The sequence below is a fragment of the Chroicocephalus ridibundus genome, chromosome 8 (genome assembly GCF_963924245.1).
Source record: "Chroicocephalus ridibundus chromosome 8, bChrRid1.1, whole genome shotgun sequence".
NCBI classification, from domain to species: Eukaryota; Metazoa; Chordata; class Aves; order Charadriiformes; family Laridae; genus Chroicocephalus; species Chroicocephalus ridibundus.
In genome coordinates, this window is record NC_086291.1 from 46,989,024 (window position 1) to 47,010,124 (window position 21,101).

Genomic DNA, 21,101 nt, shown 5'->3' on the forward strand with positions numbered 1-21,101 from the left:
GGAAATTTTGCCTTACCTGAGAAACGCAGTGTATCTTTTGAAGAAAGTATCAGCTCTAACTGCCTACTTCAGTGAAAGTTTGGTTAGGAAGGTAAAGCTGGGGCCCTGGGGCCAGGCGTTTTGCCGCCTGTGGGTTGTGGCAGCCCCGGTGCCCTGGCTGGACCCTGCCTGCCCAGGGGCTGTGGCTGCACCCACCCACAGCTGCGGGAAAAATACCTCGTCTGTGAGGAAAAACTCGCCTTTGGCGTTGTGTGAAAATTTAGTTTTCTGGCTGCTGGGAGGGGAGGGGGGCGGGTGGATAGTGGTGTGGGTTTATTTGTAAATTTATGAGTTTATCATGGCTATTTCCCAAATGGTTTCTGTGAGTAATTTGCGGATAATCTCGCAGTCGCAGGGGCTTTCTGCAACGTTACCGTGTTAACGTCGTTAGGCGGTGACATGACCGGACATGTTTTCTAACGGGCGACGACCGCTGCGGGGCCGGCCCGGGCCCTGCGCTCTCGCCGAGCCCCGGCGGCCGGCGCCGCTCCCCCGCAGCTTCCCGCCGCCGCGGTTTCCCAGCGCCCCGCGCGGCGCGGCGACGCCCGCCCCGGCCCTCGGGAGGAAAAGCGGAGCCGCCGCCGGGCCTGGGCGCTCCCCGAGATGCCACTGCTGATTAACGGTGAGCGGGTCGACTTGGCCCAGCCTACGGGGGACATGATCCGCGCCTACCCGCACCTCGAGGTGAGGCGGCGGCGCGAAGGGGCCCGGCGGGGGAGCAGCGGGCGGGGGTGCCCGCGGGAAACCCGCCGCCTCGGCCGGGAGAAGCGGGTGGCGGAGCGGGGCGGCCCCGCGCTGAGGCGGCGGCCCCTGCGGCGGCGCGTGCAGGCGCGGCCCCGGCCTGCGGCGGCCCCGGGCTGAGGTAACCGGGCCTGCGGCGGCCCCGGGCTGAGGACACGCGGCTTGGGGCGCCCCCGGCACCGCCGCATTCCCCCCGCTGTGACAACGAAAAGACACCGTTTGACTAAAAATAATTAAAATCGGCGTCCCTGGAGGAGATTTGTGGTAATTGGCCTGAGGCGGGGAGCAGCCGATCGGTGTGTTGAGCTGCGCCGCCGCCGCCGCCCGCCCAGGGGTGGGTGCATCGGCCGGCCCGGGCGGTCCCTCCCTGTGCAGAATTACACAGACTGGTGATCAAAGTCACGATAGTAACTTTTAGGAAGGTATTAACCTCACCTTCAGCATATAAATGTTGTAATCCTAACGGCAGACTGTGAGCCAGGAACTGCTGAGCAGAGCTGGTCAGGAAGGTGTTTCTTATCAGAAAATGCTTCTGTGTAGAAACTGAGTGTTTGCAGAAAACCAGTGTAAATTTGATAAAGCTGTGAGGTGTTTTTTGAGCCCCTGGCTGGAAATTCTCTGCCTGCCCAGCAGGTGCGTGGCAGAGCACTGCAGTAGTCACACCCCATGAGGCTGGGTTTTCCATGCACGGAGCAAGCTAATAAACAGTGATATTTTGATAAGTGCTAGCTAAACGTGTTGGATTGTGGCAGTGGAAGACTGAAACTTTTATATTTAATATGTTTCCTGTCCTGACTGAACTTCCAAGATCAGCTGTGATATTATCTAATGTAATCTATGTCAAGTCCTAGTGCTTTTTGTTGTACGTCCATTTTATCATCTCTGCAGGGAAAAGTGTTTTGTATGTCTGAGGAATGGTGGGATTTACTAATTAATTAGATCAGTGTCAGGATTGAGTGAAAAATTCTCAAAATTCAGAATACTCCATAATACCAAATGCGTATGTTTCTCTCTGACCTGGATCCCTTTGCTTTTCAGAGGTGATGTTTCTATCAAGTAATGGATACACCTGAGAATTCAGCTATTGTAGTCTCTATTATCATTTATCTTTAGGAAAAGGCAAAACTTTTGAGAAGTCAGCCTGCTCAAATTGTGGAACCCAAAGGTCTTCTGTATGTCCAGCAGAGAGAGTTTGCGGTGACTACCCCTGAAGATGGTATGCAGGAACATAAACATTTTTTCTTCTACTGCAGCAGCGGTTGTGAGAGCTGAGTTCTTAAAATGTTCCTGTCCTTTAAAATAGGTTCTGTTTCCATTCTTGGATCAGATGATGCAACTACCTGCCACATAGTTGTGCTCCGACACACAGGTATCTTTAAAGGATGTTCAGTACAAAACCTGTACCTCTGAAGTAATGAATTAGTATTGGTTTATGCTGCATTAATAAAATAAACTGCAATTATGTTTATATAAGCTTGAATCTTAAAAATTCATGTGATGTATTAACTAAATTATTTGTTTGAAGAGTTGGCATGTTTAGTGTCACCCTTCATGTGAGTTCTGGGTGCATGCAAAGAGGTTTTTGCCTTGTTCAGTCAGCCCGTCTCTTTTGCTGGAGGCTGCTGTCCTGAGAGGAAGTGAGGTGGTGGTGGATGTAGCTCTTACACTACTGTAGTCTTGTAATCTGTTACTGATTTCAATTATGGTAACCTAACAGCCTCCAACAGTGTCGTTAACTGTCTTCTCATGTCTTCCTCAGGCAGTGGAGCGACCTGCTTGACACACTGTGACGGATCGGACACAGAAGCTGAGGTGTCACTCATCATGAGTTCAGTAAAAGCTTTTTCTGACCGCATAGGATATGGCAGGTCAGCGCTGCTCTTATTTCTTGTGTACTGTTTTTCACAAAGGTTACTGTGGTTCGTAAGGCGGGGAATTTTTATGTGATTATACAGGGTTCAAGACAAGGTAGTTGTGCAGGAAATATCTCTTGATCAGGAACTACATGTAGAGTGAAAACGGTTTCCTTGATGACAATTTTGGGGGTATTTTTAGCAGTCATTTAAAGCATGGTTCTGTTCTGAATATTGTCTCTGTAAAATGCCATTGTGAGGTTTTGTGCTTACTGTTTTCCAGTTAACTTCTGTTTCAGATGTCCGAAATTTTCCAGACAGATGTTTTTGGTTTTATATTCTATTTTTGCTTCCAGACTGTTGGTCTTGTAAATTCTTTTGGGATCTGAGAATTCATCTGTGATTTTTCCAAGTTTTTCTAAGTTTTTTCTAAAAATAAAAAAAAATAAGGAGGGGGACAAGACAATGGGGGGAAGAAAGCTCTGAAACAGAATTTAGGAAACAAGGTTCTTTCAGGATGTGGGTTTTTTTGCTCCTGCAGTTTGATAAGAACAAAACCTCAATGAACTTAGAAGATATGGTCTCTAAAACCTCATGATTTGTCAGGATTTGTCTTTGCTTAGACACTTCTCAGAGAAGAACCCTGCTGTATGGTCCAGAATGGCTGTAAGGAGGTCACGGGAGTAAAAATCTTCATGTGAAATTAATCCTTTCTTGGGAACTGAAAGGTGGTTACTAAATTCAGTCCAAATCAGAGGTGCTGACCATCAGAGATACCACTGGGTTAGATAGAATTGCATGCCTGTAATGCCTCTTAAAGTTTTTAATTTGTGCTGATTCCTGGATGATCCCTGAAGTGTTCAGAATGGAATTGCCGTAGCTTGCTATGTAATGTAAAACAGCTTGGCGCATGTGACTGTAACAAGTGAGGCTTCTTTAATGGCTGCTTTGGATTTTGGGCTGGGGATTATTTTGTAAAACTGTTCAGTTTGGGATGTCTTTTTAACTGCTGTTTCCTGTTATTCCATCTCTGTTAGGCTGGAAGTGCACCTAGTTGGAGGTTTCAATGATGATAGGCAGTTATCACAAAAACTTACTAATCAGCTTCTTAGTAAGTTCACGTTTTTTCCACTCTCATGTTGAAAAAAAAATAGTTGTGACTGGATTTGGGTAAAGTTTGTTTGTAATCTGAGCCTCCTGTCACTTCGCAGAAAGAAATCTGGATTCGTTTTGAAGGGTGTTTTCTCAACCTGAGAACGTGGTGTGGAGAGGGGTTGGCCTTCTGAGACTCACACGTGGCCAGTGTGTGGGGTGGAGGGTCTGAATTTGTAATTTCTTCCTGGTTTATATTCCTGTGTGTAGAGTTGGGGTGCAGTTTGGCTGTACTTGATTCCTGGCTCTGCTGCCAATACACTATGTGATCTTGGTCAAGCGTTGTCACTGTCTAAATCTATACTTGTGGGTGACTTCATTAGTTACCATTCCTTTCATACCTTAAATGCGATGAGGTAAAATTTAATAATTGTTTGTAATTGTCTGATGAAAGGTGTTATGTCTGTTTATGAAATCTATAGTCCAGAGAAGTGATTGTGGTGCTTTACAAACAAATTGGGAACATAAAGTACCTGCTTTCCTGTAAGTGCTCTGGCTTGTGCTAAGTGCTTTCGGAGTGTGGTGGAGAGGCCTCGGCCCCTCTCGGGATGGGGCAGATGTCAGGATGGGAGGGAGGTGGCCCCAGGGATAAACAAAAAGGGATGCACCCTCGTGGCCATCGCACGTAGGGGTTCCTGTTAGCTGGGTTATATGTTGTATCAGAGTTCTTTACAGAATAAAGTAATCTGGTTATTTTTTTTTTTCAACTTTCTGATTTTCATGCATCAAGTTACAATGTGAAACAATAACGCTGTACTGCTATTAGAACTTTGAAAAAAAGAGATTATTTTTTTCTAGAGTGGGGGAGATGGTGAAAAGCAGAATGAATTTACAGCTAATGAAAGACTGCATTTGTTCACTATATATGTAACATTTTAGGAAAATATATTTAAATATAAGCTGTTAAATGTATAGTGAACTAAAGCAGAGCTGATGTGATGCCAGAGCTACGCCAGTGTCAGTAAAAGGAGTAAGTGGCACAGCACTGTTTTAGCATGTTTTTGCTGTTACAAATGGCTACTCTGTAAATTACCGTTGTGTTTAGTAGTTGTGGCTTTAAATTTTATAAAAGTTTGAAGTAAATCTGCAAAACGCTCTGTGCTCTGTTGCCTTATTTAGGAACAGTGCGTTAGGTTTCTCTGCCCATCTATTCTGCAGTGCGCAGCACTGACAATGCCCCCTCGTCTATATACAGCACCTGCTTTGCCACCAGTCACTCTTACACATTGCTGCTATCGTTGTTGCTGTAGGAGCATTCGATCTCCAAACAGATGATGTTCATTTAGTGACTTTCTGCGTAACAGGTAAGAAAATGTTTCGTTGGTTTTTGAAGTATCTTTAGCCGCTGAAATCAAAGTGTAGGGGTCTTTTCACACATGGCTTTTTTTATGTCCTGTAAGAAAGAACAGCACGAGTCCTCCATAACAATTTGTAATTTTTAGTTTTATAGCTGGTAGAGTGTGTGGTGATGTCAAATAGACAATGCAGCAAGGATTCTGTACTTACTAAGCGCTGCTGAAATGCAACTGGTGGAAGAGCCCCTCCCTGTGATCGTTACCTGGTTATTTTGCCACCTGTGTCCTGTGGAAAGTGGCTGTGTCTCTGGAGATCTTAAGAGGCACTTAACAGACCTTTGGCTGCCAGTTGTTAGACCTGCCGCCCCACAGGTGTGAATGAATTCATAAACTCATGCAGTCAGTTTATAGTGTGTGATATCACATAAAGGAGGAAGCAATTTCCTTTTCTTCATGCCGCGTTCAGGTCGAATTTCCATCATCTTTGCATTTCAGGGCTGTTGGTGACTGAAACTTCCCATCATGGTAGTTTTGCATTGTGGTTTTTTTCCTGTAAATTGCCTGCGCAGAAAGTGGAGTGACAGTTGGCTGGAGCTGGCAGTACTGATGGGAGATAAAGAGTTCTACTCCAGGCCCCAGGCGTGGTGTTATTGGCCTGTACCTTCTTTTCCATATTTCTTTCAGGCCTCCTTGTTTTTTTTCTGTCTTCATGCAACATCAGATCTGTTCTCTTCTCCACAATGAAATGAATGCTGTTCAGAAAAAAATCCAAAGGCCTACGAGTTTGACTTTTTTTTTTCTTACAGAACTAAATGACAGAGAAGAAAAGGATATTCACTTTCCAATCATTTATGGAGTAGGTCAGTTAAATTATTTTTTTGTAACAGCTTCCAGTAGTGAATGGGCTGCTTTTAATGACCAGATAAAGCCTAAAAGTTAAGCGCTAATGTTGGAAGCGTAGGTAGAAATTTTCTGCTGCTGCCGGAGTTCGGTAGATGCACACATGGAAGTGGCTGTGTACAAATGCAAGCAGATCTTCTTCATTTAACTGTACTTATGATTTTGTCAGTATTAAGCTACTGTACTAACCTTTGGGGTTAGAACTCAACCTTCAGTTCATTGTTCGTGCTGTGTTGTTTCTAATTAGTTTGGAGTATGCCTGGAATATTGAAATGCTGCCAAAGCAAAATGAGTAGAAATCTGCTATCACAGGCCGAGGGGTCTGTGCTACTGAGAAATACAAGAATAGCGTTTGATGGGTTCTAAAGTTTCTGCACCTGGTAGTGCTGGGAATGTGGTCATTCTAAACAAGTGTTGTGTAAAGAATTAATTTTTTCTGTATTAAACTGTTTCCTACCAGCTGTGAATGTTAAAACAGCAGAAATTTTCCCTGCAACCTTCCCAGAAAAAGGGCCGGATGAGGATTTGCGTTCAGCCCACATTTTAACAGGAGCAACGGTGAGTAAAAATAAGAGGGGAAAAAAGGGTATTTTTGCTGGGAGACCAGTTAGAGGCAATGAAACGTCAAATGTTTGAGGAAAAAATACTTTGGGTAGTGTTCTGTCAGTAACAAGCCAAATGAGAAAGATGGAAGACCAGAGGCAAAGGGTAACGGTGGCAATCAGACCACTTCTGCCTTCTCTGGGAAGTACGGCTTTCACGTGCTGTTACGACTAGCTCTGCAGCTCTCCATGGGATAACTTATGTAAAGAGATTCAGGTCATGGGCATAACCCCAGCAGATTTGTTGTTACAGTTTAATGTCTTGTTTGTCAGAATAATTGGTTAATCTTTATGCAATAGGAATGAAGTGGGGCTGAACTGGCAGTATGTCTAAGACAGAAGCTGCAGCTTAAGGCCTTCCAGATTAAGTGCGTTTGCTGTCTCGCTTATCTGTGAAAGCTTGTCTGACTCTTCCGGCTCCCTGTGTTGTTACAGCTCACTAACATTTATGATGCAAAGATGGAACAACTACATATTGGGCCTTATTTCTGGAGGCCTTTCCCACATGTGGATTTCTGGCTTGAACAGGATGATAAAGAGATTTTACAGGTACCCAAAATTGACACTTTCTTTTTTTTTTTTTTTCTTTCTAGCTGCATAGGGAGAGGGGTATGGTCTGTCAAACGTTTTCCCAGTGTACTGCTGGGGAGGGTGGTAAATAAACTTATTAGAAGGCAGAATAATTGAGAACTTTGTATTCTGAATGTCAAGCAGCTCTTGCTACTGTCTTGTTTTTCAGAATCTTTCCACATCGCCCCTGGCTGAGCCGCCCCACTTTGTTTCCCACATTAGATCTACATTAACATTTTTAAAAGAACATCCCTTTCCATCTCGCTCCCTGTTCCCTGACAGGAAACCTCGCATCTACAAAAAAAATGCGGAAGGGTTGTGGGAACAGGTTTGTTCTGACAAGATCTAACCCGGAACCAAACACTGCAACTGCTTTAGGGAAGTACAGTGGTGCAAGAAGAGCAATTTGTTGCAAAAGCATATTGCTGGTCACAAATACCATTGTTCCTGTGCTTTTCAAAATAAAATATTTTGACAGAAGTAACTTGCTTTTTCTGCATTACTTACGTAGGAATCACTGCTACTTTGAAGTAAGAATCAGGCTTTGTTTGTGTTCTGTTGCTCCAATGCAGTAATTTGATGGGCACAGATAGAGGGGTAGCAGTGCTGAGACACAGAAGGTAAGTCATTACATTGGTGTGTACTTTAGAAAATGATTTTGCACACACTTAAAGCTTACTGAAACATAGGGAATTATCCTTCAACAATAGCTTCCTTCATTCAAGAGTAATCATTTGAAGAATCTTTATTGAAACATTCAGATAGTATCTAAAGAATGAAGCTCATTCCAACAAAACTACTGGTTTAACACTTCCAAATATAAAAACATTAAAAATTAATCCTTGTGGTGATAACTTTATCCCCAACAAATCAACATACTTCATTGCACCAAAGAAACCAATGAGGAAGACTAGTCAACTTAATTGTTTTTGCACTTTAGAAAAATTGCACTCTGATTTACATAAATTACCCCAACAGCAAAATTAACCTTGCCCATGGCATCCCAGCCCCACAGGATCTAGAAGCTGAAAGTCGAATCAGGTGATGGTACAATTCAAAAACCCCAAATTTTTCAGATTATCAAAGTAAGTAAGTCCTGCTGCCACTACAGCCACTGTGATGTTAATGTTTATCTTCTAGGGGGAAGAAGAAAACCCAAACAAAACCAAAATGAAGCAAAGTCTGGTACTTGTATCCAGTTCTACAGGGATGGGATGGTTTCCCTCAAAATCAGATAGCTTGGGGAAAGCAAGCTTTTCCAAAGATATCCTTCCCACAAGAGGCTCTGAAAACTTGCAGCAAGTGATTAAGATATTTTGGGGGAGGGAAAAGATTCCTATGCCATAGCTTTTGATTTACCCAAAGCTTGTTTGTACATTAGGTAGTCCTAGACGTTACGAAGTTGTGCTGTAGTGTAAATAACCTATATAATTTCTTTGAGTCTGTACATTTCCTACCATAGGTAAGTTACTGTTATTCAAAAAATAAGTGTTGAAACTATCACAAATGTATTGGTTTTTCAAGCTTTACTACAACTATCTTTAAAAATACACAACAGAAGGAACTCCAGTTACACTACATAAATGTGTTCAATAGTATTTGGTTTATAAATGCCGTGCAAAGGAAAAATAATGGTGCATTGGTGATTCTTTCCAGTGGCAGAAGCAAGAAGCCGTTCAGGCATGCAGAGGCGTTATTTCTTTCTAAAAGGCTTAGAACTCATTAACTCCGTCCCCACTGTGCCCAGGGCCTGAGCTGAACCGGTCAAGTCACACAACAGCAGGAGAAATGGTTGATGGCAAAGTCCTATTCAGTGACCCCTGTCTACCCAGGCAGCCGTCCCCGGTGCTCACCGCACCACAACTGTTTGGCAATGTTCCTTACAAGGTAAAAAAAAGCAGCAAAACAGAGCTAGTGTGACTTCAGTAGATGTTTTGCAGGAGAGGCAAAACTGAATTTTAAATATTAAAAAGGTGAACAATTGGCAGTTGATTATTTTTTTTTTAAAGTGTATTAACATAAGATAATTTAAGAATTATTAGGTGCAGCTGTATTCTTAATCTTGTGTATGGCTGATTGGTTAATTAGCAACTATTATCATGCTTAGATTTCTACAGGAAGGGTAACTGCCAATTGTTTTTACAAACGTTTATGAGCACTTAATAAATGTCACTAGTGCTTTGGCGACACCGACATGTAGAGGATTAAAGCAACTGTAACAAGGGTACAATAAGACAAACCTCTGTCCCATAGAGGGGAATTTATATTTGTGCAAAATCCCAGTTAATAAGTTACAGTAGTTATTACTGTACTAGTGTGTGGCACCGTTCACATTTTTAATGCATCATTAATAGCCTGCCTCCCAGGGCACAGGCTTCCTCTGCAAAGTCTGAAATCCACGGTCTGGATTTTATCTTTGACTTTCTTGTTCCTCTACCTTTGTGCAGTTACGTGGCGATTTGTTGCTTTGAATGTCCTCAGTGTCTGCCTTTGTTGCCTGTGCCACCTCCTTCTGTTCCTCTGTTTTTTCTGTCCCCAAAGGTCCTTGCTCTGGGCCAGGGGACAGAGTTGGGGGTCTCTGCTCCATCTTCTCCAGGTCATCACAGTGGCTGACTGAACTGGTCTCACTGAATGCATCCGAACTTCGTAGAAACTTCTTAAAAGGTTTCTGACCTGTAAAGTATTTGAAAAATAGAGTACCAACAAAGGCAGCAAATAACAAGCGCAGCCTGCACAAGTTAAGTCTCAAAGAAAATATCTGAGTTTTACAACTGCGAAGAAACAGATTTTATTTGGGTGCTAACTTGTACCCAAACACAGACATACTTGTTTAGGGCACAGATAAATACGCAAGGCAACAGCACCTTCTGTTTTATCCTGCAGACACAGAGACTGTTCAAATTCAGCTGAAAACCAAGCTGACCATATGCAGAGAAGTCATTCTAGGGTAAAAACTTGCACTGAAAATGGCAGGCTGGAAGCCAACCAACTCAAAAGGTGGGTTCAAATTATGGTTTTCCTGACAGTCAGATCAACATTAATTACTAATACAACTACACAGAATGTGCCACAGATTTAATAGATCTTCACCTTAGAAGGACTTTGTCCACAAAATATTAGGTAGCAACAGAAATGCAGTTGCTCAAATACATGCTTATACATTATTTATGCTTTTATTTCAAATAAAACTTTTGGCTTTTTTTACCTTCTATTTTTTAAAACTCAATAACCTCGTAATATTCCAGAGGAAGATTCCAGACTACAGAGGCAGTTGTCAATTAAGGGAATAACAACCTCCTCTCGTCCCCGGAAGAATTACTGGGGAGAGAACAGACGGGGTTGGTGTTCCGTGCCATGTTTAATTTAAAGTTTTTAAGGCAGATGTAAGGCACTAGAAGATGAGCTCTAGTTACAGATACTATGAAAGATGGAAAGCCATGGGGCTCTTCCTGTGTCATGCAACACCGATGGCAGGATGTTTTAGCAAGTTTTATAAGTAAGACTAAGCCATAGAAACTTACCAGGAAGTCTTTGCTTTGCAAGGCTAGAAGTGGGAGTTGGTGGTGGAGTAGTGCCTGTTCCTTGGGCTTTTGATACGTACGTAGATTCTGTGGATTCCAGAGAGCCTGCAGGTTAAAAAAAAAAAGTATCCAGTTAAATATAGCACAAACTAGACAAGTTTTCTGTTCATCTCTATTTATAAGGTATATAACAATCTTATTTTTAATGCACATTTCTGAAACTGCATGTGCTAGGTTGAGTTGAAACTGCCCATTGATGGTAATCCATTTCTGAGTACCTGGGGACATGAGTGCTGAGACTTACGAAGATGAATAAAGCTGCCCCGACACTCACTTCACAATGCTGCTACTCCCCAGAGTCCTTTTCCCCGTCTCCACTGGGCTCTTGGCATATTCCCAGCTGCAAGCTATTGAGCACTGCACTTCAAGGGGTTTCTAGCTGTGAGGGGTTAAGTATTCCCAAGGAAACTTCGCTGTTCTCTGCTGTAAGAACCTTACAGTCGGTGCATCAAGAATCAAAGATCCCAAATACAGCAGAAACCCTTCCTTGCTGTTTACGGAGATGCACAGAGAGCTGGGCTGTTCTAGGTCTAGCAGACACTGCTGAGTTCAGGAACATTCTTAAGACTCTGCCACAATTTTTAGAGTGAAAATTTATAATTGCAGAAAGTATTATATTAGAACATCAGTCTTAATAACGTAAAAGCTGTAGACAGTTCTTTTCACATCACCAGACATGAATTACAAATGTATCAGTAAAATAAGTCTTTTACATTGTGATATTCCTTTCATTACCATCTCCCACAAAGCCAGATTCGCGCTAGTTCTCAGCTAGTTTAAGCCTGTCCTTGCCAGCCATTGCACAATTTAGCATGCAAACTTGTACTTCATCTGCGTGCCAAGAGCCAGCTGGTATCTCAAACCAGGATTTCAGGCAGACATCAAGTTCCGGCAGCACAGCGGAACAGCCAGCTGACACTTTGCAAGCAGATGCAAGGGGATACATGTGCACGTACACAGGGAAGCCACGTCCCAAGACCAGAGCCGCCCTGCTAGCTTATGTCTGCATAAACAAACTTGCAGCGTCTGTAGCCAGAAGTCACAGAAATTATTCCTCTGTTAATAGATGCCAATGTCTAATACAGCTTTTTTTAAATGGGATTCAACATGCAAGAACAAAACGTAAACGGTACAAGTGAGAAGACTGTCTTATTGGGTGTGACAGAAATAGCAAAGAGCATGTTCTTTTACATCCTGTGGGTGGGTTATGTCACTAAATCAAATCAGCACAAGAAAGCGTGCTGTAATTTTAGTATAAAATTTGAAACAGTTCTAAGGACAGCATAACACGGCTGCAGATGCACTGAGTCCTACCTGCTGTTAAATTGAATGTTCTTCCCTTTGGTGAGGCTTGGAATGGAGAAAACCAGTTCAGCACAGAGCCTACCACAGGTATTTGCCGTAGCACTCCCTGCAAAGTACACAATCGAACACTGGCTGGTGAGCAAGCGGCCTGTGCTGTGACAAGTTATTTCGAGTTACCTCGATAACTGATGTTTACAGCCTTACCTCTTCCAGAAGTCGTTCTTCATTTGCTTTCTGAAGCTGAAGTTGTGCTTCCTGTATCCCTTTTCTAACAACTTCAGTCATGTTTTCCAACAGCTAATGAAAACCAGAAATTATATTATTGTATATATTATTTGGACTTGAAGTTGTTTTTTTTAGTTCAGGTTTTGAGGATGTAAACACGGTAGTTGGATATTTTTCTAATTTACGACAGTATTTGACAATCGCTATTTCATTATGACTGTAAATTAAAGAATGTACAGGAGGCTGACTGCAGGATTTTTAAAAGATACACCCAGAGGACAGAATGTCATTTTAAAAAGGAATGGCTTTTTTTTTTTTTTTTTTAACTTAGAAATGAGCCTGTGACCCAAATTCTTCAGAGATCTGCTTAGCAAACGAGTGGTCATCAAATGCTGAATCTGACTGGGAAGAATTTTTAGGTTTATAGAGTACATTTTGGTTTCTAGAAGTACCCAGGACTTAAACCAGCCTCACAGTAAGTCTAACCAGGTACGTGTCAGTCTGGATTCAACTTTGTTTTTCAAATTTAATGTATGACTGCTGGTGTGATCCCCGCGGCAGCCCATGCCAGCAGCAGTGACGTTCTACACTGCAAAGGACAAGCAGCTTAACTGGGAGAGCTCTAGGGACAATAAATGAACAAACCCAAAACATTAAAAAACAAAGTCACAATTTTGTCTTGTGCAAGACATGCCAATTGCCGTAACTTAATATGGGTTTTAATACTGCACAAGGCCTAGATGACTTCCTCCAAAACGCCAAAAATTTGTGTTACTGTCCATTGACAAAAACGGGAAAATGAGGGAGGTGCTCCTTTTCCCTGGGAAAGAGGCAAGCCAGGAACTGCCCACCACGGCAAGCTGAACACCCCGAGGTACCGACTACAGAAGGGAGCACAACAGGATTGCATTTACAGGACAAGGAAGAACCACTCATGTTCTCTGGTCCTGTCAAGATGGTTGTCCTAAATTTTATTTCTGCCTTCTAGTGTATGCCCTAAGGGCTTGCTGATACTGGAGCAGTTTGTTGTTTGTTTTGGTTTGGTTTTTTTCCTAAAAGCTTCCCTCTTGTACCAAACATCACTTGTCTAAACAATGCAAGTGTCATTCTCACAGATTGGTTTTGCTTCTCAGTTTTGGATCAAACAGTGTAAGATCCTCTCAGTACCACAAATTTATTGTAGCTGGTTCCAAGGACTGCACCTTTCTGAGTCCTCCACTACTCTTTGTTCCTCTCTGGAAGCTTCAAGATCAGAGTGGCCCATATTCCAACATTTGGTTCCTAATCTCTCAACAGCGACAGTTAAAAAACAGAAAGTACTCTACAGGTAAACTCTTTCATCTCACCCTCAAAGCAGCGTAGGGAGGCAAGAGTGGGCAAAGAGTCCCCAGAAAACAGTGCTAGAAAAAGTTTCACTGCTAAAATCAAGATATTCCCATGGGCAGAAACAGGCAAAGGATTTCTGAATTTCTATTTATTTTTTAGGTGAGGAAATTAAGTGCCCAACACTAGAGGAATGAAAGGACAGACGTTCATTTGTGATGCAAGTCATTTAGGAATTCTACTTTAGAGAACATCTGGAGAACACTAATCAGGTAAATGCTATTACAAAAAGGAGTTGCATCATTATCTTTATTACTTCAATAGGTAATTTGTAATTTCTGGTTTTAAGCCACCAATATAAATTTTGTCACACACTTTAGGGAATAATCTTATCTTAAAGCTGGTATATAAACCATCTCAATCTAGTGAACAACACCAGCTCACAATCAGACCCCACCTTCCCTTTTGGTTTTGTTGCGGGGTGGTTTTTTCTTGTTGTTTTTGGTTGGTCTTGAGTTGTTGGTTGTTAAGTTTTTTGGGTTTTTTTGGACAGCTTAAATTTTAGTGATAAAATGAGCCTATTTCAGTACTACCAATGTTTTTCATTAGAACTACTGAACACAGGGCCATGAACATAAATCAGGACATCCTCAGAAAATCATAAACCTGTAACACAAGTTCTCCTTATGTGGACACAGATTGTTACTTCCACAGTAATTAATACAGTTTGTTGCAGACTAGTACAATTTTTACTTTCACAAAGAACAAAACCATGTCCTGAAGCCAACATGGAAGGGAAAAAAGGGTGCCGAAATGCTCTGTGATTTATTAATACATACTCTTGAATTTTCTTCAATTTCTCTGCCTGTTGCTGCAATCGTTTCAACTAACTCCGACACGTCCAGGTCCTCGGTTACCATGCCAATATAAACGCAGTTCTTCTGCCCTCCAAATTCTGGACCTGTGAGCACAGGGAGAATCAAGTTGTTGTGACATACAAAAATGCATTCTCACAACAGGCGCAACGCTCATGCTTGCGAATCTGGAAATCCCAATACACACACAAACACTTCAGAAATTAAGGGCAGTATCTGCAACAGTATAAATTATGCAGACTAGAAAAGCTCAGCCCTGTAGGTTTTCAAAGAGAAGAGAAAACAACATCTAAACAAGAAAAACAGTGGATATTTTATACAGCCGAAGAGTTGTATAATAAATATCAGTGTTGAATATGCTTCAGACTCATTACTTTCTGCCATTTACAGATTACTTGGTTCCACAATTCTAGGGCACTTAATTTTAGAAAGCTGACTAGAAAAAGATCAGAGTTCTGAGTACGCAAATTAATATTATTTCAGCTATAATGTGGCACTATGTTAATGTGAAAGTGCTGCTAATTATCATGAAAGTCATCTGAAGCTTTTAATCTAGCCAGAGAAAGCAGGGAACTGGTCCGTGGGTTTGGAATGAGATCCGCTCTTCCCTGGCTATAGCGCTAACCAAGAAGGCTCTCATTACAAAGAGAAACAAAGAGAAACACTGACTCCAGCTTTTATTCCTTCTGAGAAGGAAACCCTTTTTGGTCCAGTTGCTCATGAGTCAGTTTTGACAAGTTATTTCTGAGAGCACTGCACCTTGATCACCCCGCTTAACTTTTATCAGCTAAAACAGGGTGAGGAGGAAACAAAGTTACAGATAATTGTTTCTACAATAACCATATGCGCAGCACTGTAATGACCTATGTACAAATGACCTATTGAACATTATAACACAGGCAGTAAAATGACTGTTGGCTTGAACACAATTTTTTTTTAAATAGTGCAGTTACCCAAAGAAAAAGTGAGATCCGACTCCAGTTCATTCAATTTTTTCAGAAGTTCTGTATTGATTTTTTCTAGTTCTTTTTCTTGTTTGTCATCGTTCTTCCCATCACTGTGATAGTTGTATCTTCAAACCAAGCCAGAAGAGAGCAATGTCACTTATCAGTACATACAAAAAAATATATAGGTGTTTAGCATGTTTCTACAAATTTCTGTATTTTACAAACCAAAAAGCTCAAAACGTTACAGCTTAGATTGACAAGTGTGTTGGCATTTGTCATCAGAGATTTTGGGGTGGGGGGAGGTTGCTCCTGCAAGCTTAACTGGACACAACAGATTTCTAGGTAATATATTGATGATACTTCAACTGTTTTGACTATACAGAATCAGAGGATCAGAAGAGACTTTTGAAGGGGTTTATAGTGAATCCCATTATAGATAAAAATCTAAGTTGTACAGTAGGATGCACTTGCATATTACACATCTGTCTAACAGATTCACACACCGCCTCCAATATTAGAACTGTTGCCCTAATTTTGTTGTAACAGCTCTTTCAGCTTTTCTTAATAAAAACAAAATCTCAAAGTAAACAACATTAAAAAGGTATTTTTTTTGAAAAAGTACTAAAAAGCTTCAACTGGGTGCAAAGCCAGATACCAATCAGCAAATGATAGACAATAATCACCACTAAAGAGATCACATACTCCTTTCTGTTAATGCACAGTCTACTCAAATATATAATGAATAAAATACCGAAAAATTTACCTTACAACACCTAATCCTGGCCAGCTGAGATCTTCAATATACAACAGGCCCACTGTTCTTCTCACTTCTTGCTCAAATTCCTCTCTCAGTTGCAGTGTACTTGTCAATACTGGTATCTTCATTTTTAAGCAGTCTACTAACTGATCAACATCTTGTATTTCAGTTCCTAGGACTAAATAGCCGATGTATTAGCGTGCGATAAAAGTGAACGGGCACCACATAGATATCTGAATTAAGTCATCTGTAAAGAAGCCACTCTGTAAGTCAATCATAAATACAATTTACAGATAATATTGAAATATCTTGATCTACGTAACTTTTTTCTTCAGTTATCTATCCACTGATACATCAAAATGGAGAGAGCTAAGGATTTAATAAAAAATTAGCTAATAAAAAGGATTTTCTGATCTTAGAAAGTAGTAAGGACAATACCCTTTTTCATTACATCAGTAGCTAGCATCAGAACATTTCCTCTTCCCATAGCCAAACAGATCATGAACTCGCTTCCATGATGGTTTAAACTGAACTAAACAAACCATCACAGCATCCCCAAGTAACTTTATTCTAAACTCTACTTTTCTGTGTACCCCAGGATCCTCCCACGTCCATGTCGGGTGTTTTCATGGCCTAAGCCACTCCCCCCACACAAGCTAAAAGCAGATACCATGTGAGCCCCTGCAAGTTGCTCCGTGCATCTATCGAGTCTAAACAAAGTATGTACATGGTGCTGATAAACATGAAATTTAAGACACTTCCCAAAACGTAGATTTTTATTTTTACCCCCTACATCAGTAATAACAGAAAAACCTAGAGGTTTTGTAAAGAATTATTCTCGTTAAGTACCCATATTTTGAACACAAGCACCATTTCAGTGTTGAAACACCTCTGTAGAAAGGTGAAGCATCTTGTGTTAAGCAGCTGAAAGAAGGAAAGGTAGGGATGATTTATCCTTCATATTTCTTTTATAACTGATAGAAACAAAGAGTTTTTCCCTTTGCTTTTCCTAATGAATTTAAAAACGATCAGCAAAAGTCTTTTTCTGCAGAGGTAGCGAGGCAATGTCACCCACAACAGCTGAGCTAATACTAATGCACCCATTGCCAAGGCACAGCACAATGATAAACAAAACAAAACTATCTCGGCTTTTATAAGAAAATCCTCGCCACAGGAGAATATACTAAAGAGTTTCTTGAGCCTATCTGCTTTTACACCAGGAGATTGTTCTACAATTCTATAGCAAATCGTAGTTTTTACAAGTGGCTGAAATAAGTGAATGTTACCTGCAGAAGTCATCAGTGGGCTAAAACGCACACATGTGCCTTCATCTTCCAGTTCTACCACATCAACTCCACTGGCAGGAACCAGCTGTGCCAGCTGCTCTCCCAGCTGAAGGGAAACGGCACAGTTAAAGCAGCGCACAGAGCATGACCTCCTGCCCACGCTGACTCGGGCCAGACACTTCCCACAGTTAAGCGGAACTACACGCTAAACACAGTTTTCCATATTTCTCAAAATCACTTCTTGTAACAAAATACTTCAGCTTGCTGGTGATACGACAAAGTTGGACGTATACTTAAAATCATGAAAATTCAGGAAAAGCTGCAAGTGTCACAAGTCAGAGGTTTCTGCAAAATTGTCCCTGTCATTCAGTGTGCCGTGATCACTACACAATTGATCCAGAATAGTTACATGCTCAGCTCTCTGAAAGCACAGGTTTCTAGAATTAATTCCCTTAAGATCTGGAAAAGAAAGAGTGCCTATTCATGAATACACGGAGATTGTCCACGAAGTAGCGAGCTGATTAAAAAGAGTTTTAAAGTTTCCACGTATTCCCACAAGACCGAGGAAAAAAAAAAATCTACCAACAGCTTAAGATGCAATAATAATTTTGGTAGTAAATTGCATGTAAAATAATCAGAAATGTGAAAACAAATTTGCTTCAGAGCAAATTCACCTTTTCAATCCCAAATGCCCACTAGTTTTGTAAAGGATATCTGATCAAGAATAACTGTCAAACTAGTCTACCAAAGGTTTTATGATGAACCCCTGGAAGCATCCCACTGTCACTTCTTTTTTCCTAAAGAGAAAAAGCATCCATTCTTACCCACTGATTGAAAGTGTCATAAATGTGTCTTTCGTTGCTTATTATGGGGTGCTGAGTAGTTGAGGCCTGTGCAGCATGTGAGGTTTGATCTGAAATCCAAAGATACAAGAATCACAGAAGTGGATTTTTATTTAGTTAATTAAATAAAAGGCAACCTAAAATTTAGATAAAAGACAATTACATTTCCTAGGTGATTTAACACATCTACATGATGTACTGGACCTCAAGCAGACTAACGAGGATTTTTTTTGTAAAGATCTGTTAACCATGACAAATACTAGAAGTAAAACAGAGAATTGAATGTACTAGTTTTTAAAACAACCAATAAAATAATTCTCTCAGTTTTAAGGTTCAAATGCCCCAATGGAAATAAACCCAATGTTTTCACAATGCAAAATCCTGTCACAGCAGGCTGCAATATTTAATTTAATGCATTCAGGTACATTTTTTTAATCGAGTTTTAATGTTTACTTTGTTTTAAACCACACAAAAACAATAGTAAAGATTTCAGAGTCCATTATACACACAAAACATGCAGAAATGGCCAAACATCCTTATAATTCAGATGGGTGACTTCTCCCTAGTCAAGCTTTTCAAATAAATGCATCAAGGTACAAATCAATCCACCAAGTCACTGGACCTGGATGAACAGGTTTACTTTGTGAGTGCAACCGCTAATTAGATTAAGACCAAAACCAATCCTCCCTCAAGCCCAACACAAACAAGTATCCACAGACGATTAAAACCAACACTTATAACAAAGCCACAAATTTTTCTAGCAGTCTTTTGCCTCATCCCAGCTGGACACATCCCCACCCTCAGAGTGTGCCTGTACAAACAGCACAACAACATCTTCTCTTGTAACTGACAGGACAAAAATGCTGTTTCTTGGAGAGCATGTCCAAGCAAGGATGTTCTGTGCAGAGTCACATGTGGCGTAACTACTCTATACCCATGACAGTATTTCCAGAGATGTTCCTAATGTGTTCTGCTATTTTTAAAACTATTGCAACAGCAAAGGTCATCAGTAAAACAGAGAAACATGGTTCTTGCAACTAGCCACTGAAAGTTTAAAAGGAACAGAAAGCCTGAACAATGCCAAAGATGATCTTCCCCAACTCAAACACCACTTACAGCTTTTAAGAGACTTCCATCATCTGCTCTCGAGATCAAAATCATATGCAAATCTCTCCTCACTCAAGAGGGCAGAAAATGACTTGTTAAGAAAATTTAAGTCACTGCAGTCTATCTAAAAAAAGAAGCTATCACATGCATGGAAGCTATCACATGCATGGAAGCTATCACATGCATGGAAGCTATCACATGCATGGAAGCTATCACATGCATGGAAGCTATCACATGCATGGAAGCTATCACTAGATTACAAGCAGTATTCACAACCTTTTTAAAAGCAAGAGAAGTGCACTACATAACATTTACCTCATCAAATCCATTTTACAGATTAGTAGTTTAAAAAACTATGAAGAGAATTTTTTGATTTTGTTTTTAAATAAATCACATACCTCTATTTGAATATTCCTGGAAGAACTTGAAAACCACCACTGGTGAACTCAGTTCATCCTCAACCTTAAAAAAAAAATTAGATACATTTTCACATTTTTTTTTTTTAAAGATTTAACACCATGTATCATTGCTTAGACTACTGAGTAAAGCAGATCATTTTGTTTTGACAGCAGTTACAATATTCACACTATCTTAGTATTACAAGTTAACTCTAGAAGTGTAAGTAAACATAACTGTGAACATGGGAAAGTAAATCATTGTTCAGTTAGAGCAGAATTGTATTGATTAATATTATGAATTATATTGATACCTTAAATCAATACAATTGATGAAACTAAAGTTTGGGCACTATAAAGCAAGAAACCTGAGCATGTTAATTAGCAAACATACCGTATTAAATAGTTTATTTAGCTTTAAGTATTTTCACATATTAACATTTAAAAAAATTCTCTTGGAAATAGCCCCAGCATCATTGGCGAACATCAAGAAAGTTCCAGCAGGAATAACAAGATTATGACTGATCCTGCTTCGCAGGTAGGGGAGATGAACTGGGCAACTTCTAGAGTTGTCACACAGAATGAACAGTGAATTATCTATTGCCCCAGAAAACTAAACTGAATATATTTTCTATACATCAAGTGACAATTAAAATTGGGGGGGGGAGGAGGAGTAAAGCCACCAAATCCTATTGAACATGAGATCTCAGAGAAACCAAATTTGGAATGAGTACATTAGATGTAATTTCTAAAACTATTTCTGGTGTAAAAACCTCAGCTGGGATAGTTTTTGCATACAGTCTCACAGGGTTCACAATATCATCTCAGCAGCAGGGTAAGATACAGCCAGAATGCATTAGAGAGGTTTATGGAAACTGTTTTCGTAAGTGTATTACTGAACAAATCCATGTTTTAAATGGAATTAAATCAACCTCTGAAAACAATTTCTGGATGTTGTTCTGCCAGCTCCACTGACTGCATGAGCACACAGCAATGGAACAAACAGAATCTAGAGGTCACATACAACCAAGCCACACAATTTCACTGAACACTAGAACTTGATTAGAAAGATAACAAACATCTTCAAAACAACGGCTACAATTTACGTAATATTTTAAAATAATTTTTTATTCACAGTTATTGTTATCATTTAACAAACAAAGACTAAGCTGTACAACAAAGTATTAAATGTAGACCGTACCGAAGTTTTAATGAAATCCAGGTTTTTCAAGTTTTCCAGCAGTCTTTGACTCTAAAAGACCACAGCAGAAGGGAAACATAAGGAAGAGACAAACGCACAGTTTTA

At 40.6% G+C, this 21,101-nt stretch overlaps 2 protein-coding genes across 5 annotated transcripts in view; one reads left to right on the forward strand and one right to left on the reverse strand.

The window, feature by feature from the left end:
* The first annotated feature begins 331 nt into the window (after positions 1-331).
* Positions 332-17,327, forward strand: NTAN1 (N-terminal asparagine amidase). Of its 4 annotated transcripts, XR_010072237.1 has the most exons (12): positions 333-723; positions 1,894-1,996; positions 2,084-2,149; positions 2,540-2,648; positions 3,671-3,744; positions 5,036-5,089; positions 5,887-5,940; positions 6,441-6,538; positions 7,018-7,131; positions 12,595-12,752; positions 13,749-13,858; positions 16,335-17,327. XR_010072237.1 is itself a non-coding variant. In XM_063343801.1 (10 exons), the coding sequence occupies exons 1-10, from the start codon at positions 643-645 to the stop codon at positions 7,345-7,347; spliced, it is 804 nt and encodes a 267-aa protein (XP_063199871.1). In that variant the 5' UTR covers positions 332-642; the 3' UTR covers positions 7,348-7,477. The 4 variants fall into 4 exon arrangements, 3 of the variants coding, with proteins under 3 accessions (XP_063199871.1, XP_063199872.1, XP_063199870.1); XM_063343801.1 differs by lacking the exons at positions 12,595-12,752; positions 13,749-13,858; positions 16,335-17,327 and adding an exon at positions 7,297-7,477 and having other exon boundaries at positions 332-723; XM_063343802.1 differs by lacking the exons at positions 12,595-12,752; positions 13,749-13,858; positions 16,335-17,327 and adding an exon at positions 7,322-8,122 and having other exon boundaries at positions 335-661.
* The window catches only part of PDXDC1 (pyridoxal dependent decarboxylase domain containing 1), a 33,743-nt gene continuing 21,303 nt past the window's right edge, over positions 8,662-21,101 (reverse strand). Inside the window, exons 13-23 of the mRNA XM_063343798.1 lie at positions 20,997-21,047; positions 19,799-19,862; positions 18,276-18,364; positions 17,452-17,557; positions 16,172-16,343; positions 15,415-15,533; positions 14,426-14,547; positions 12,243-12,335; positions 12,048-12,144; positions 10,674-10,778; positions 8,662-9,825 (exon numbers count right to left, since the gene is read on the reverse strand). Of these exons, the coding sequence (XP_063199868.1) occupies positions 9,563-9,825; positions 10,674-10,778; positions 12,048-12,144; positions 12,243-12,335; positions 14,426-14,547; positions 15,415-15,533; positions 16,172-16,343; positions 17,452-17,557; positions 18,276-18,364; positions 19,799-19,862; positions 20,997-21,047 (1,281 nt within the window). The 3' untranslated portion in view covers positions 8,662-9,562. The remainder of the gene's footprint in view (positions 9,826-10,673; positions 10,779-12,047; positions 12,145-12,242; positions 12,336-14,425; positions 14,548-15,414; positions 15,534-16,171; positions 16,344-17,451; positions 17,558-18,275; positions 18,365-19,798; positions 19,863-20,996; positions 21,048-21,101) is intronic.